At 41.3% G+C, this 18,606-nt stretch overlaps 1 protein-coding gene across 2 annotated transcripts in view; it reads right to left on the minus strand.

Moving 5' to 3' along the window:
- Positions 1-401: 401 nt before the first annotated feature.
- thsd7aa (thrombospondin, type I, domain containing 7Aa) overlaps positions 402-18,606 on the minus strand; it is an 80,139-nt gene continuing 61,934 nt past the window's right edge. Inside the window, exons 14-29 of one of the 2 annotated variants that reach the window (XM_019857333.1) lie at positions 15,258-15,436; positions 15,090-15,095; positions 14,823-14,956; positions 13,830-13,983; positions 12,268-12,409; positions 12,006-12,121; positions 11,808-11,925; positions 8,852-8,997; positions 8,575-8,746; positions 8,253-8,426; positions 7,995-8,090; positions 6,791-6,873; positions 5,995-6,208; positions 3,891-3,978; positions 2,277-2,629; positions 857-938 (exon numbers count right to left, since the gene is read on the minus strand). In XM_019857333.1, the coding sequence (XP_019712892.1) occupies positions 2,380-2,629; positions 3,891-3,978; positions 5,995-6,208; positions 6,791-6,873; positions 7,995-8,090; positions 8,253-8,426; positions 8,575-8,746; positions 8,852-8,997; positions 11,808-11,925; positions 12,006-12,121; positions 12,268-12,409; positions 13,830-13,983; positions 14,823-14,956; positions 15,090-15,095; positions 15,258-15,436 (2,072 nt within the window). In that variant the 3' untranslated portion in view covers positions 857-938; positions 2,277-2,379. Of the gene's footprint in view, positions 939-2,276; positions 2,630-3,890; positions 3,979-5,994; positions 6,209-6,790; positions 6,874-7,994; positions 8,091-8,252; positions 8,427-8,574; positions 8,747-8,851; positions 8,998-11,807; positions 11,926-12,005; positions 12,122-12,267; positions 12,410-13,829; positions 13,984-14,822; positions 14,957-15,089; positions 15,096-15,257; positions 15,437-18,606 lie in introns of both variants that reach the window. The other variant, XM_019857334.1, reaches the window with a different exon arrangement.

The following is an 18,606-nucleotide window of genomic DNA, read 5'->3' on the forward strand; positions in this document are numbered from 1 at the left end:
AGCATATTATGCAGCTCCTGGGTTTCATTTTAGGGGTAACCTATCATGTGACCGAGAAGCGTCAAGAGTGACATACTGTAGACGGATGTCACAGAGAATCCGGTAAATTTTCAAAATAAAACAGTTCAGATTACGAAATGATGAAAACGGATTACGAATTGAATAAAACGGAAGTAATGGAAGTTATTTATTCTTTCTGTGCAGCCTGGTACCAAATGACCCACGGACCAGAACCGGTCCGCGACCCGGGGGTTGGGGACCACTGCTATAAGCCGCAAGTCCAAACCATTTGAAATTCACTTCGCATACAGAGCATGGGAAGAATACCTGTACATGTTAGAAAGGTATGTTCAGAGAGAAAAAAACAATTATTTACAGAATCCCATCATATGCAGTAAAAAAAAAAAAAACACACACACCAGCTTGTATTGAGAGAGATGAGTAGAACTTGCTGCACTAATATAGTGCAAAAATGATGCCCGGAAAATAAATTAAAAAAAAACAAAACATCCAGAGTCCCCTCAGCTGTTACAAAATGAACCAAAGTACAACCAAAAATTTGTGCTCACCAGAAAAAAAAAAAGTTGTCTGCGGGCAACTTGAAATGAAAATACAGCAGAGAAAGGCAAACTTCCCGACGTAGGAAGTGAAATCAAGTCATAAAAGGCTTTTGTGAAACATAAAAACAAAAACACCATGGAGGAAGAGAAAAAGCTGCTCGTGAGCTTGGATTTTAAGATTTGCGATATTTTGGGAGGGGTTTCTTTCAAAGCTTTCCATGCGGGAAGGGGAGGGGGTCGGGGGGGGGGATGTCCTGTAGCTCAGCACGGTCAACGTAAAGACTCCTTCCCTACATGTCGGCGTCTCCGTCATAGGCCAACGTCAGCGGCTTCAGTCTGTTGTTCATCTGTCGTCGCTGTGGTTTCTTTGGCTTCTTGCTGCAACACAACAAAAAAATAATAATGTGACTCGACGAGCGCTAACCAGCTCGAACATCATTTTGATGGGGACACCAGCTTTAAGAGTGAATATTTGCATTTAGTGATGAAAATATTCAATGGAGTGATTCGCTGACTATTTTTTATTTTTTTTGGGGGGGGGGGTTGTGACCACATCTTTCCTGATTTTCAACAGCTCTCAGGAAAAAAAAATCCTCCACTATTATAATTTCTAGAAATATTTCAAATCACTTTAGGTATTTTATTTTATGGTTTATATAAGCCCAATCATTATGGCATTTTGTGTACTTTTACGAAACGGTAACACAATTAGGTTTTTTGTTGTTGTTTGTTTTTAAGGATCCAAGCATTCAATCCCAGTTCCGCCTTCATGTATTTTTTTCTTTTTTACAATTTTTTCACATGGTTTCCTCCTCCCAACGTTCTCGCTCGACTTGGGACCAGTCCGCTGGCTCCGGGTCGATCGCAATTGACGTATTGGACACCACTGCCTGAAACTCAGAGGTACTGTAATTCGCTGACAAGCTTAGCGTTTAGCGCTGAGCACCGTTGTTTGCGCATTAGCGGTGATTCAGTTGTCATCTGATTGCTTGCCCTGTATGTCAATCATCAGCGCTAAGCACCGTGGTGTGCGCATGAGTGGTGATTCAGTTGTCATCTGATTGGTTGCCCTGTACGCCAATCAAGTAACGGGATTGATGATAGGCTGACGTATTAAGTTCTGTGTATTTAACGCCGTTGTTTGAATGGCAGCACCACTGCCGAGGCGTTTTCGATGCTTGTCATTTGAAAGCCCGGGAGCCGCATTGAGCCGGCCAAAGAGCCGCATGCGGCCCGTGAGCTGCGGGTTGGCCACCACTGGGCTAGCCTCAATGCCGCTTTGCGAGCCAACAAACTGCTAATAGAGCAGCTCGTCGCATCATCGAGCCATTCAGACGCCTACATTTTGTGCTGCATGACATTTTGTGTACTTTTACGAAACGGTAACAAAATTAGATTTTTTGTTGTTTGTTTTTATTAAAACAACAAAAAATCTAATTTTGAATGCTTGGGTTCCAAAAAACTTTCTAAGAATCCAAGCATTCAATCCCAATTACGCCTTTGTGTATTTTTTTTCTTCTTTACAATTCTTTCACATGGTTGGGTCAGAAAATGTCAGGCACTGAGCAAGTTAACGCAGAAGCTAACTTTTTACTCGAAATAAATCCGACATCCACTGCTCTTTCCATTCCAGTCAGGAAAAGACTGAATGAGCGATTTCTTGTGTTAAATCTGCAACTAACGTGAGTCAAAATAAAGTTGATGCTAGTCGCTCACCTCCAGGACGTGATGAGTATCAAATGATGAAAGATGCGCCACGGGGGAATGAGGGCACGAATGAAAGTCGGCCAGGTGAGTAAACAAGAGATGGCCCCCTGATTTAAGTGATTAGAGTTTCAAAGTGAGGTGCGGAGCGTTGCAGTGAACACCGCTGTGGCGGTTGTGATGGTTGAGGAGGGTGGTGGACTGCATATTGCTGCTGTATCTGGAGTTGGCAGAGCTCTTGCTGTTCTAGGTTCTGGCAGGTAGGGCAGATGTAAGGCATTGTGTAGCCGTTTGGGTCCATCCAGTACGCCCCATCTGCAGGGGACTTGGAGTTCGGCTCATGGCAAAGGCAAAAACCATAACGACTAAATGGAGAATGCGAAGGTGGAGGGGAAAACAAAAAACAAAATGAAAGATGAAATGATCATGGAAACATGAAGAACATAAAATCAAAAGAACTGAGGTCAATATGGACAGTGAGGTTAATGGAGATCGATTCCAATGAAGTCCACTGCGTGCCGCACATTTTCAAATGTCTGACGTGTCTGGACTGCTGGCAGGCCGGTGTATTGCTCACACATTTTTACTACGAAGCCACGCTGTTGTAAAACATGCAGAATGTGGCTTGGCATTGGCTTGCTGAAATAAGCAGGGACGTCCGTGGGGGGGGGGGACTGTAAGGTACACCTTACTGCTTTGTACCTTTTCAACATTTCTGGAGCATTCCTGCGACTTTGTTTGTCTTTTATTGCTCCTGTCCCAGCTTCTTTTGGAACATATTGCAGGGATCAAATTCAAAACGAGAGCAAAAAAAAACAAAGCAAAACCGTGCTATGAATCAGTTTGAACATTTCATGCCTTGAATTTAACATAGTGTTGAAAAGGATTTACGTTTTCCATAACGTCCCAACTTCAATGTAATTGCGGCTTGTAAATTGTTTTCATAAATGTTACTAGTACACAAAGTTGTATAACCATCAATAATTATGCAAAGGTCTTAGTCTGGTTAGCAAGTTTTAGTCCTCCCATACATTTTTGGGAGTGAGAATGAAATAAATATTCTGGTTGGGAAAATTAAAAAAAAAAAAGTAGAACTCTGTATTCTCTATTTTGATAATGAAACCGAAATGAGTAGCACCTTTTTTGTGTGCTGCTTATTTTCATCGTTGGTTACATCCGCCAACTGAAAGTGAGAGGAATAATTTTGATCCCCATTTTTTGGGTTGATTTCCTTAACAGTATCTTGCAAAAACGACACAGCCAATTTCCAGAACACATTTGTGGATTGGTGGGAAATGAGAAGAAAGAACACCATTAACTTTGAATCAAATTTGGACAAAAATGTGGAAAGAAGAAACTTCCTCCTTTTGGTGAGAATATTATTCTTGCCACCCAAAAAGTATCATGTTGAGTCGGACTACAGGTATTCCTAAAATCCATGAAGCAGTCGGTAGCCTCCTGGTAAATACATTTCAATTTTACAAAGACCCAACATATGCTCAGTCGCAATGAAACTGTTTTCTCTGCAGGGGCATTTTAATTCTGATCTCCATTAAATCACCGGTGATGATGTGAATGAAAATATGACTAAAGGAACATTTATCAGACAAGTGTTTGGTACCTTACCATGCTAAGTAAGTCATTGAAATTATAAAGACGAGAAGAACAAACGCTCCGGCTCCTACTCCGTACACCCACGTCTTCAGCTTTCCATCTGGAACGAAACATAGTGAGTGAGAATATGTTGTCTTCGACGGTAGGTCAATTTATTTGGGGTTGACAAGACTTCCTTCTTTGATCACAAGGGGGCAGTAGAGCTCTCCACAATGGGTCATCGGCCTGTCTGCTGCGCTAACGCTGTCGTGACAGTAACATAGAGTTGTTTCCGACTGATATGTAATATAAACAATTATATTCAGCCTGAAGTGGATCTGTATTTGCTTGTTTTGATCCCCTGTGAGTGCTTTTGGGCTGCTTTGCAATTAGTTGCCAGGAGCAGACTTCTGGAGCAGCCTCTGTCAGATTCGTGTTTTTTTTTTTCTTTTTATATTTTTTAAGGCAGCACTTTGTGAAGTACTGTATTGATTTTTCTTTTTCAAATTCTATCTTAGAAAAAAGGAACATTGCTCTTCTGTTACTACATAATAGACAACAAGGGGACGGCCAATCGCCAGAACTGAAACAATGACAAAAACATATTGCATTACGCCACCGGATTAACAAGCAAAAGGTTGTTTTTATATCCTTAAAAAGATTAACAGGCAAAAGCCACCTATTGGGGACAATTACTGTATTTTCTGCACGACAAGGCGCTTCGGAGTATAATGTGCACCTTCAATGAATGGCCTATTTTCAAACTGTTTTCATATATTGGGCGCACAGAATAGAAGCTACTATAGTGGCTGCAGTTGTGTTTTGCATCCACTAGAAGGAGCTACACTAAAGGGAATACAATACAATACAGCTTTATTTATATCGAGCTTTCTGTAACAAAGTGCTTTACAGAACATTTAAAATACTACGTCCAATAAATCCGAATATTGACTCATAAATATTATAAATATATATATATATATATATCGTCGTATTGTATTGTCAGGTCGTCGCCGGCTTTTGAGATAATTGAATGCTTGTAGGTGCGCTTATAGTGTGGAAAATACGGTATCGAACCCTGGTGTTCTGCACTGTGAGGTCGATGGGCTAACCAGTCGGCCGCCATGACCAAATTACGAAATCAAAATTTCCACCACGTCTATTTCCGAATCCGTTCAACTGTTGATCTTTAAATTATGAGCGGCTTTCTGTGCATCTTCAAAGCAATTTGCCTCACATATCTTCTGTCCAACTGATACTTCATACATTTAAATGACGGTAGAGAAGACAGCTAAAAACACCACTCATTGACCATGTTTTCGAAATCGCTCTGCCCTGATAAAATGACATGTATGGATTTGTTTAGTTGCCATGCCATCGGAGAAAGCTGTACCCTTTGCCACCCGAAAATACGTGGGACGTCATTTTGAACAGGTCTCAACTTCTTTAGAATAATTTAATGTATCATTAATACCGTATTGGCCCGAATATAAGACGGCCCTGATTATAAGACGACCCCCTCTTTTTCAAGACTCAAGTTTGAAAAAATACTTTTTGAACACCAAATTAATTTTTATACAGAAAATAATTAAAGTACATCTGAAACAAATGATTATAAAAATATATTTGAGAGAAAAAGCATGTTATTTTTGCCTCATTCAAATCTTAATATCTGAACATTTAAATAGGTAAACAAAAGTGCAATCACATTCATTAATGAATGGCTTCTGGTTTTTGAAATGTAAATTACATCATAACTTCTCCCCCTCGATCGTCGACCCACTTTTATCCAGATTGTCACTACGTTTCTCCATTTTCTGTTATCGCTTCTATGATTTTCTTGATTTTCTTCTCTTTTCCTTCTTACCGCTATTTTTTTATTTTTCTTCTTCGTGCTACCGCTATTTTTATTTTTATTCTTCATGGCAGGCGTTCACTTTGGCCTGGGGAGTCAAGTTCAGCATTCACTTCAAAGATATCTGGCGCCATCTAGCGTCGTGAATGGGTATAATGTCTAGACCCCAAATATAAGACGACCCCCACTTTTTCAGTCTTATTTCAATGCAAAAAAACACCGTCTTACATACGGGCCAATACGGTAGTACATTTTAAGAAAGATCTGCGCAAGGGTGTCTACCTGGACCAAATGGCTGCAGAAACCAAGTGCGTCCCACCCTGCCAGGGGGGCTGACCGCTGGCTGGGTGGGGTTGAAGGCTCGGATGGTCTTGACATCTGCCTTGTTGTCACCGGCAGTGGGGATCTCCAGCACCGGGATAACAGTGCACTGGTCTAGTAGGCCGTCAGATGTCATCACTTCTGTGTAGCCCTCCTCACATCCACAAACACCCGACTGACGAAAAGAGAAGGTGCAGTTGTCGCATTTTCCGGATTATAAATCGCTCCTGAGTATAAATTGCACCAACCATAAAATGCACAATGAAGACTAAAAAAAACATAAGTCACACTGGAGTATAAGTCGCATTTTTGGGGGAACATTTATTGGATAAAATCTAACACCAAGAACAGACATGTCATCTTGAAAGGCAATTTAAAATAAAAACAACAGGCTGAATAAGTTTACGATAATCCAATTTGATAACGTTACATGACAGCACAGCCCTCGAGCGCCCTCTTGCGGTTCAATGTCAAAATAATATGTGAAATGATCTCAAGTGTTCATCTTTTCACAGATAAGTCGCTTCAGAGTATGTCGCACCCCAGGCCAAACTTAAAAAAAACTGACTGATCGTCGGGAAAATACGGTACATATGACAATATAAATATCCTCAGCAGTTTTCTATCAAACTCGGGATAAACAGGATGGGTGAACAAAAATAAATACAAAAATACAATTTTCCATTTCCTACATTTCAATTAATTCTACATCACTTCGGTATCATGTCACTTCTTTCTCATTTGTAGTTAAACTCACCTCTGTACAAAAGGAACGTGGCTTGGTGCATGGTGGGTCACAGGATCGGTCAGCCATTGGTTTCGCTGTTGTTGGGCAGCCGCCTGTAATTAACATGTTTTTGTCAAAGGCTGCAGTAGCTTTTAATTTGCTTTTTGGACTGTTATTGTAGTACTTTTGAGCCTGTTGCCGCTAAACATTGTTTTTTGCATTTTCTCTCCACCTGCACCTTGCACTTGGGTCCTCCTGCCTCGTTTGCCTGCATGCCACCATGCCAAACGTCTCACCCAAAATGTGACATAAACACAACGAGCACATCCAGGCAGAAGCTGCTGTCAGCCATAGCCACAGAATTTTTTTTTTCAGCCAATTATGGCGGCATCCCTCATTTGCATTAAAATCAGGATGCTCAGAAGTGCAGTACGGCTGAGTACAACGCGTTTCACATTGCAGAAACAGAAATGAAATCGATAAGAGTCTGTGCAGGATATTGGCAGATAAACAGCTAGATGAGGATGATGTAGTCAGCTGACCATGTAACGTGGGCAATTGGAGACCACCTTGCACCTACATGACTGTGCCTCACTGTGTAATGCTATCCAAATATTTTTAAGATGATCATTAGAATTTGATCAGTGAATTAATTTCTACAATGATTCAAAGAGATTGCCACATGCTGGTGACATTTATGAATGAAATGTTTTGTCTGCCTGTGCTTCAATCAAATACACCAAAATGACATTACACCACCTGCGCTGCACAATTGGCCTTCTTTTAACTCGTCTAAATTGAGTCTATTTTTTTGTCACCAAATTTGCAGATGCCCTGGGGGGCGCGCAAGTAACACCCAGTGAGGTGTAGCACATCTACCAAATCCATACTGAACTAGACTATTGTCCAGCGCAAAAATGACAATAAGCCCATTTTTACACCGAGCAGAGTCTACTTTCTGTTCCCAAATTGTCAGATGAGTCGGGAGCGAGGGCAACTGCATGCGCCGGAATGGCCGGGGAAGTGCAACACGACCTCAAACACCATGCATTTAAAAGTCGTTTAATCATTTTAAATGTGTTTAAACAACATAAGATGGGTAAACCTTTTGTTTCAATTACATTGTCTCTCTATATCGCAGATTTTAACCTATGGCAGGTGGGTCCAGAATGTTTCTGCCGCGCCCAATAGCGGTTCACTGTTTATTGTCCTGTGTGTAATATGGAGAAGTCACCTGTGACATTTAGTCCATCTGAACGCTGGCACCAGACATGCCGCGATGAGCTTCGCCATGGTCCAGTTCGCCAGGTGTATTCAAAACACTGCCCCTCTGACGGTAGAATGTTCTGTTTATTTACTTTGAAAAAAATGAGTCAGTTGTTTCTAATGATATGACCGAAAACACATAAAGGATGGTCACGAGCAGAATTATTTATTCAACACTAATCACTGATATCAAATTTTAGCAGTCATAGTGTATGCCAATTTGGACCTGTACATGGCCGGGCCTCCAACTCCTGTTCTGGACACTGAAGCAGATTCTCAGGGTCTTGGGCCACAACGGCTCGAGAGCGGACTTGCACTGAGCCAAAACCCAGATCATCTCCACTAACACAGCTTAGCTGGCACAGACTCCAAATTGTCCAGTCCGTCAGGTAGCATTCCCCTAAAAAAAATAAAAATAAATAAATAAATAAACATGCTCATTTTCCCACCAAAATGTATTCCTTTTATTTATTTTAGCATTGTTAAATTTATAAATAAAATTGCACCTATTGCTGTTCACTCAGTTGTTGCTCATAATTCATTTTTACCTGGACATGGTACCGTGCAGGACTCCTGTAGTAAGATCTCCGTATCTCCGTCCACCACAGGTTCTTGTTCACCACACAGTTCCTCGTCCACCAGACTTCCCTGTAGATCAGATCCATCTGACACGAAGCATGAAATGTTCCGGAACCGTAAGCCTTCACCACATCTTGCGCCCTGGAATCCAAGAAAATGTGTTAAAACGTGTGTGTTTTGCTGAAAGGAAGTCAATACAAAGGGTCCTATTTTCATTCCAGGTGCAAGTGTAAGTATTAAGCTGACCTCAGACTTGCATTCAGACCACGAACTGTATCTCCAGCTGTAGCAGGGCTTCACAAGGCATGGCTTCCACTGCTGCATCTGTGTTGGGCATGGCCTCCCATCACCCTGGGGAGCCTGGGTGACTGCCCGTGTTCTCCACAGCTTTCCTGAACACAGGAGAAAAGAAGCATAAAAGACAATTGTCGTCACCTTAGGATGTTGATGCTGAAATTTAACATACAGTGGTACCTCTACTTACGAAATAAATTGGTTCTGGAAGAATTTTCGGAACTACAAAATGTTGTGAAGAAGAGACGCATTTTCCATGTAAATGCCCTAATCTGTTCCAAGCCCACCCGAAATTCATACATAAATGTATTATAAGGCATAAATTGCATCAAAATATGTAACAAATACATGTTACAATTAGATTATTGCACAATAAATGAGAGATGTGCATAATTTAAAAAACAAAGAAAAGAGTAAAGAATAAAAATGGTCAATTAACTTTTAACTGCATCCTCACCGTTTTTTGTCCTCTTTAGTTCTCTCTTAGAAGTGCTTTTTGCCTGGCGTTTTGAAAAGAACAGATCCAAGGATGTTTGCTTTTCTCGGATTTTAACAGTCATTCGAAAATGTCCAAGGCAAACATCAGTTTGCACTGGAGTTTCACTCCAGTGAGCAATCGCTGGACTGGTGAACGCTTTTTTCTGGGTCATTCACATTTACATCAAACTATTGGAACACCTCCTGGGCGAATGACGAGGACGCTGCGTCGACACCTATGAATCTATCTACATACATAGACACATTCGGTGGAGGTCCCTCTAAGCCAATGGGATGCCAGGTTGATGCTCGGGTGTACCCAATGGCAGAGCTGCTATAAGGATGTTGCATTCAGGAAACTCGGAACTGTGAGTAGCAGCCGATACTGTATTTTTACCTTTCGAATCTTGTAGCCCATACTGTATTTTTACCTTTCAAACCTTGTAATTTCTTTCGTAACAAGAGGCAATATTTTCCTGCTGAGGCGTTTCGTAACTTGAAAATTTCGTATGTAGAGACATTCATAAGTAGAGGTACCATTGTAGTCTTTTTTTTTTTTTTTTAAATCAGGAGGGGTCAGGACAAGAAGCATGAAGAGTTCAAGATGGATGACGTAAAAGTTTTCGGCAAAATTTAGTGACATGAAGCAAGAATACTTTTCGCTTGTGATTAGCTGGTGAACAATCCGAAGTCAGGTGGAAGAGGTACCAGGTGGCTGATAATTTTCCCGGATTTCTAGGATTAATTTTTATCATTATTATTTTACAGATCACTGCATGATGGGAATGTGAAGTTCATCCATCCATTATCTGAACCAATACACAAGGGTCCCGGGTGCACTGGACCCTATCCCAGCCATCTTTGGGCAGTAGGCGGGGTACAACCATTCACTCTCACAATCACACTTGGGAACAATTTAGAGTGCCCAATCTCTCATATACATAACCATGTTATCCAGACCTGGTGTTCTTCCTTCCACACAAAGAAAATAAAGCAATTTGCCTGGGGTCAGATTAGGTTAGCACAGCAGCTAAAGGCTGCTGTAGTTTCACATCGTCTATCTTCTGTATTTGCTTCAGGGTGCTGGCTCTTCTCGCAATCTGCTGGAGTGCAAAGTGCTCCCTGAGCCCCACAGCACTCGCAATTGACCGTGGTTCAGTGATCCGATCCTATATCTTAAGTATCTGCGAGGATGCTTGATCCCCCCTTTCAGTTGGTTGGGAGACGTGAGAATTGTTTCTCACACCATGAAACACTTCTGATCATAACCATTATCATGAGAAAACCGAGCCAATGGCAGGGGCAGCTCATTACAGTCAACAAAGTATACCGCTGTATGAAAAAGCCCTGTTAAAATTCCATTTAGGGCGGATGTCGTCAATTACAATGTAATTACACACCCAAATGAATGTCTTCAAATTGACCAAGGTTTCTGTCTGCTGCTTGAATAACTCTCTCTCTCTCTCTCACACACACATATATATATATATATCGTCGGATTATTGACCTTATTGCTGCTCCTGCTCAGGGTTGTTTTCTAGAACTCTTGTTCTCCTCATTGTCACTTTTGCCTCTAGTTCCCCGCTCGTAATTATTTTTATGATTTTGTTTTTGATTTTGCTCTTTCGCTTTTTTTTCGTCCATTTGGACTCGAGTCATTTCGTTTGTTTTCTCCGATGAACTATTTCCTTGCCTATTGCAAGCGCTTGGTGTCAATGCATTGCTTTTCCTGGTTCTTGTTAACCAGCGATTTCTATTTGTCAGTGCTCTTATTCAATAAATATTTTCTTGTACGGATTTTGTTTGTGTCTACGTTTGTGGGATCTGATCGCCATTCAGTTCGTCCCCGAATTGTGACAGGTACATGTATATCTATATGTATATATATTCTGTTTTTATTTATGCTTAACACAATTTCCCTTTGGAATTGGGTTTGTATGTATTTTGTTTCAAATACCTTCATAAAAAAGTAAATTGTGAAACACATGCTGGATCAATATTAATGAGTTAATTTGACATTCAGTAAACACCCCTGCAGATTCAAATGACATGTTCGCGGGCATTTATTCAATGGCACATTACAGTTGAGACTATAATACTAGATTGAATGATAACCTTATTTTTTTGGGCGACGTATACAAAACAGCAAATTCAATTTATAAATGTAAGGAGAAAATTCGGTTTTGCTTTCTGATAATGTCCAAGAAAGCATTTTAATACTCAAATGTGCAGAAGGAAGCATTATCTGTATTGAGGAGAGCTGAGTGCCATGTGTCCAGTTGGCGGTGAAGTGCCTTCCTCAAGCACTTCTGAGCAATGCTAAGGACATGCAGTCCCAATGTGGAGATTTTCAAGTTTGACCTGCAACCTTTTTTGTCCAAATACAAGTCCACAACATTAAAAACGATGCCAAGAGCTCAATTGCACCTACCTTGGAGTCCGCATTTATGTGAACAGTCGGACCATGCCGACCACTCCGACAGCTGGCAGTTGACAGGGCATTCCACAACGCAGGAAGCATTCATCAGCCACTTCCTCTCAAGGCCAAGCTGAAAGACAATTATTTGAATGAACTTTGACTTTATTGAAGAGTTCAAACAAAAAAAAAAAAACAACAACTCATACCCACCTCTTTACAGAATCTCAGGTCAACAGATTTGCCGTCGCTCCGCACACAGTCCAGCATGCGGGTTTTGATACCATTTCCGCAGACCGCTCGATCACTCAGTTGACAAGTACTCCAATCTGTATCGACCAGACATCAATAAAGAAACAAGGTTTCCTGATGTTCAGGCACACCCGCCGAGATTCTTCATTTGGTAAAGATGTCAATCTTAATCCGGAGTTTCCATAGAAAGACGACATGATTGACCAAGCTGTTCCCATCTCACCGGTGATGTTGTAGGAATGGTGGAAGCAATTGTTGTTGAGTTTGCAAAGCTCCGCTTCAGTGGTTGGAGGACACTCCTTCCCCTCTCCGGGCTGCCTGATGGGTGAAGCCTTCCTCTCTCGTGTACTGTTTCCATTACATGGCTAAGGAACAAAGAAATAGCAGATACTGTATCGATAGATATATTGATTGATAGGTTGATACAGTTGAACCTCAGTATTTTCATCACAGTGCGCCATTTTGGTTTTTTTTTAAGTATTTTCTTTGTAGAGCAGATCAGCATTCTCCGATACAGAGGTAAAAATTAACATCGTTGACCTGCTTTTGAAAAATGCCTCTTATGTAAGCGCACTTTTAAAAACTCGCCACGAGAGTCACAGCGGCCGCAGCAGTGATAGGCCCCATCCAACCTGTGACAGCCGATTCTTAACACTTCAAATTTTTCTTCTCATCATCGCCCTTCCATTATTCTCGCCATGACGTGATCCCAATCGTGGCCAAGAACGAGATCCTTTAAGTGGGTGAGCCCTAGTCAAAACGAACAAATAATTTCTTGGAAGGTGGCCCGGTGGTCGAGTGTTTAGCGCATCGACCTCACAGTGCAGAGGAATTGGGTTCGAATACAACTCCGACCTTCCCGTGTGGAGTTTGCATGTTCTCCTTGTGCCTGTGTGGGTTTTCTCCGGGTACTCCGGTTTCCTCCAACATTCCAAAAACATGCGTGGCAGGCTGATTGAACACTCAGTGTGGATAAAGCGGTTCAGAAAAAGGATGAATGGAAGGATTTCTCGGAATTGCATTACTTCTCAAAATGAAGCTTAGACATTAAATATCATCATAGGATGTGATGAATTTTCATTTCAACATATCGCCTTTCGATTTTGGATGATTTTTTTTTTTTTTTAATCCATCGGTTTCTTGAGAAATTACAGTACTTCCAGGAGATATGCTGGTCTGCCACCTTGAGCAAAGCACTGAAATCACCCCCTCCACCTCCAACCTCAACGTCCATTAATGGATTCCAAAGTATCATCTTGACATTTTTTTTCTCCCAATCAATCAAATCAAAAAAGCAAATATTAAATTGTAGCTCAGACAAATGAAGGGTTCCATGAAGAGGCTGAACTTCTCTCTTGCACTTTCTCTCTCTCTCTCACACACACACACACACACACACACACACACACACGCACACACACACACACACACACACACACACACACACACACACACACACACAGACACATTCAACAATAAGCATTATAAACAAAAACAAATTCAACACGTGGCTTGCCTTGAAATAGTTGGAGTGTGAGATGCATATATATATATATATATATATGCTTCCCGTCGCAATACAGAACACCTCCAAGTTATGTTACTCTCTATTACATATTGTCAAGAGTACTCGCCTTGTTTTACTACAGCCCGACTAGGTTTTTCATCCTCACCGTGACTGCTGTGGTGTAAACATCTCACCAGGCATCCACGGCAATCACAGTCTGGCATATTGGCCCATCCCGTAATGAGTATCATTCAGTATACGGTGCATATCTTTCTCACCAGTGGACATGGACTCCAGGCTCCCCAGTCTGATAACACACAGTCTTCTGGACAGGGCAGCCGGCTGTTGCGAGCCCCCAGAGGCATATCCTCCGGGTCACACAGGTAGTCCTCCACCTGCTCCGAGGGGCCGTCTATCGTGTTCAGCATACACCTGATATGCAAAATACTATCGTTATTTTAAGCGACAAAAAAAAAAAAAAAACGATTTACCTTCATCGCTATAAAGAATCTAATGTGCTTGATTATCAGGCTAAAATACAGATGTCATGGAAAGTACTGAAAGCAGCTGCTGCCAGACATTTTCAGTCATGGGGATTTAAAAAAAAATTATTTTTATACGAAAATAAATGATACAACAATGTGATATACATGAATTGGGTTTGATATGAAAAAATGCAAGCCATCTTGAAATTGTTTTGAATATTCCATTTCGCATTGGGCCGGACAATTACTTTTCTTTTTTGTAGCACAGCATCTATGTCACCCACCCTAATCCCCCCACCCCCACCCAGTGTTGAGGAAGGGTTGTTTCAAAATCTGTACGGCCATGAATCGATCAGAAAAAAAGATCGGGGACAACTAATCTGATGTTGGGCGGCCTGGTTGTCCAGTGGTTAGCGCGTTGACCTCACAGTGCAGAGGTCGTGGGTTCAATTCCAGCTCCGGCCTTCCTGTGTGGAATTTGCATATTCTCCCCGGGCCTCCGTGGGTTTTCTCCGGGTACTCCGGTTTCCTCCCACATTCCAAAAACATGCATGGCAGGCTGATTGAACACACTAACATTGTCCCTAGGTGTGAGTGTGAGCGTGGATGGTTGTTCGTCTCTGTGTGCCCTGTGATTGGCTGGCAACCAGTTCAGGGGGTGCACTGCTTGCTGCCCGAAGACAGCTGTGATAGGCTCCACCACGCCCCGCTACTCTTGTAAGGATAAGCGGATCGGAAAATGGATGGATGGGTGGATAATCTGATGTTGTTTCGCAAAATCTTTACCTGACTTTTCTGGTTTGAACACCTTCGCCACAGTTGTTCTTCGGGTCCACGCTGCTAACTTTCCAGACACTCCATGGTTCTACCACCCAAATATATTGCCCACAGTCACTGAGACAAGGCACCACTTCATATACCTGTTTCAAGTAAATGTCAAAATTACCTGATCGGACTTGTTCGGAACATTTATACAGTACAGTATACAAGTGTGCAGGGGGGTGGGGGAGGGGGGCAGCAAACTCAAATAAAGACAAACATTAAAGTACTTACTTGTGCCTGAGATTGAATTGCATTCAATAAAGAAAAGAGAAGAAAAACAGGAGTCATTGAAATTAGTCGAGCATATTTAAAACGTGTACAGTATACTGTATGCAGTAGTTGTAAAAGCGAACTTTACATAACTGTACCTTATGAAAGTACAATCTAACGATAAATCACCTGGTTGACGTGGTCAAGTTTGGGGCAAGGCCTTCCACCGTTGTACGGTTTTTCTCGGAGCCATTTTGAGCGAACTTTGACACCACTGCCGCACGACTTGCTACATCGGGACCAGTTGGACCATTCACTGAGTTTACAGTCAGACGGACAAGGAATGATGCAAGCCTCCTCAATGTACCCTATCAACAATATGATAAGAAATGTTTTAACGCAGTACATACAGTATATAAAAGCTGCAGGACTTGAATCACATGACATAACTTGTCAGCAATTTTAGGGTTTGGGACGAAAATTTTTGAAAGACTCAACTTCACTTTGACATGGGCTGAGTTTACAGTCAGACGGACAAGGAATGATACAAGCCTCCTCAATGTACCCTATCAACAATATGACAAGAAATGTTTTCACGCAGTACATACAGTATATAAAAGCTACAGGACTTGAATCACATGACATAACTTGAGTCAGCAATTTTAGGGTTTGAGACAAAAATTTTTGAAAGACTCAACTTCACTTTGACATGGTATTCAAGATTTGACTGACATGAACTAAATGACGGGAAAAGTTCATCTGTTCATAAGTTAAAATCTGCACTTTCAGAATTTTTTTTGCACCTACTTAGCTAATGAAGATAGGATTTTGATTCATATTTACTGAGCAAGGCATCGATACAGCCCTTATCTCTAACGCAATCTGTTCATAAGTGAAAATCTGCATTTTCAGAATATTTTTTGAACCTACTTAGCTAATGAAGATATGATTCATATTTATTGAGCAAGGCATCGATACAGCCCTTATCTCTAACGCCGCCTTTATAATACTTTCTTGTATACTACAAAAAAAAAATCTTTATTCGTTCAACCGGGATAAGGGTTGAACGAATAAAGATTTTTTTTTTGCAAGTTGTTCCTCGAAGATTGTGATCTTGCCCTCTTATTCTATGCACTGCATTGGTTTACAGCTGCAGCCTGAGGGAATAATATGGCTGGGAAGACCAGACGGGATGATGATTCATCCACACAATATTTGTGGCGTAAAAGCAACAATCGAAGAATGCTGAAATCAGACTGAAAGCTGACAGCAGTCATCATTTGAGTTGCAGTCAGTCACTATTAAAAAAAAAAAAAAAAAAAGCCGAGACTGGGAGGAAAGCTCTCAGACTGACAACTAGATAGCTTTTTCATTGAACAAGCACAGATGCGCCCATTCCCCAGAGTGCTTTTGATGTCTTCGATATTTTCCCGCAAGGGGATGACTTCTCTGTAATTCGTAATGCCCTTTCGTCCTCTTGCTGGCAAATGCCAAGATGTGTTCATACAGATCCAGGTGGCCGGAGAGATTTGGGATTTTGGCTAATTCAACCCTGAAACGCCACCCCGCGACTGATTTTAACATTCAGACTAACTCAAAAGATTGCCTCTGAGCTAGGTCAACTAACATGATTTTGACACGTCTTAATAGTTTCGTTGTATTGTAGAGTAGTTTACTTATTAAGGTCAGTTTAACGATTGAATGCGGCATGCATGTCCCCGCAAGACTCAAAGTGACTTGTCAAGACATAATTAGGGATCTCCAGCTGTGTCCCACTTCAGTCTTTGAAATCAGCTCCGTTAAATATGCACTCCAAAGTGAGAAAGAGGTCATTTGTCATATCTGTCATCAGTTCCAACACTCTGAACGGACTATTTCACCTCATGAGTCTTTTAAAAAAAATTTAATGCAAAAATTTAGCTCCACAACAGGACGCTTGAAAACATACAGCAAAACCTGAGTAATTGTACACTGCGAGTCAGTGTTCAACTTTTTTTTTCAGACCACCATAATTGTTATTTAAAAATAGTCTTGAAAAAGAAACAAAAATAATAATCACGATAATAATAACAAAAACTAATAAGGGTGGCCTGGTAGTTGACTGGTTAGCACGTTGGCCTCACAGTGCAGAGGTGCAGGGTTCGATTCTGGCTCCAGCCTGCCTGTGTGAAGTTTGCGTGTTCTCCCCCGTGGGTTTTCTCAGGGTATTAAATTGTACCGAGGGGTGAGTGGAAGCACGGATGGTTTTTCGTATATGTGTGCCCTGCGATTGGCTGGCAACCAGTTCAGGGTGTGCCCCGCCTACTGCCCAAAGACAGCTTGGATAGGCCCCAGCATCCCCCGTGACCCTTGTGAGGATAAGATGATCAGAAAATGGATGGATAATAATAATTATTATTGTAGTCTACTGTAAATCACAATGGATCTAAGAATCCGTTATTTTCTCCACCACGACAATATTTTTTTGAAGTTCAACCTTCTCATTCAAAAATGCAAGGGCACTTAATGCGGCCTTTGTTTACATTTCAAGTTTCTGCACTCTGGACCGCGGCTTGCAGAGAAGCCTTAGCTAATTGTGAACTTGTTATTGTAATTGCCAATATTATTTTTGTCATTTTCTGTCTTGATTGTGTTCCAGCTCCAGCTGGAGTTCAAGGGCGTTTCCCTCCAGCAGGTGCACCTGTGCCTCGTTACTGTGTATTTAAGGCCCCCGACTTCTGCTACGCCTTGTCGGATTATTGACCGTTCTATTTGTTGTGCTTCAAGTGTTATTTTGTAGACCCCTCGATACAGTTCATACTTGCTCTTGTTAATCGATTCTTGTTTGTAAGTATTTTGTTTTTTTACGATTGATTGTTTTCGAGTTATTGGATTTTTCATCTGATTTTCGTTTTACGTCTACTCTGTGGACTACTTTACCTTGCCTTTGCAAGCGCGTTTGGTTTCATGCATTGTTTATTCCTGGCTCCTTGTGACCAGCGATTTCAGTTTATACTTTGTCGGTGCGATTTTCTTTCAGCATCCCCCGTGACCCTTGTGAGGATAAGATGATCAGAAAATGGATGGATGAATGGATAATAATAATTATTCTTATTATTACAGTCTACTGTAAATCACAATGGATCTAAGAATCGGTTATTTTCTCCACCTTGACAATATCTTATTTAAGTTCAACCTTCTCATTCAAAAACGCAAGGGCACTTAATGCAGCCTTTGTTTACATTTCAAGTTTCTGCACTCCGGATCATGGCTTGCAGTGAAGCCTCAGCTAATTGTGAACTTGTTATTGTAATTGCCAATATTATTTTTGTCATTTTCTGTCTTGATTGTGTTCCAGCTCCAGCTGGAGTTCAAGGGCGTTTCCCTCCAGCAGGTGCACCTGTGCCTCGTTACTGTGTATTTAAGGCCCCCGACTTCTGCTACGCCTTGTCGGATTATTGACCGTTCTATTTGTTGTGCTTCAAGTGTTATTTTGTAGACCCCTCGATACAGTTCATTCTTGCTCTTGTTAGTTAATCGATTCTTGTTTGTAAGTATT

Source organism: Hippocampus comes, unplaced genomic scaffold (assembly GCF_001891065.2).
Source record: "Hippocampus comes isolate QL1 unplaced genomic scaffold, H_comes_QL1_v1.1 scaffold73, whole genome shotgun sequence".
Taxonomy (NCBI): domain Eukaryota; kingdom Metazoa; phylum Chordata; class Actinopteri; order Syngnathiformes; family Syngnathidae; genus Hippocampus; species Hippocampus comes.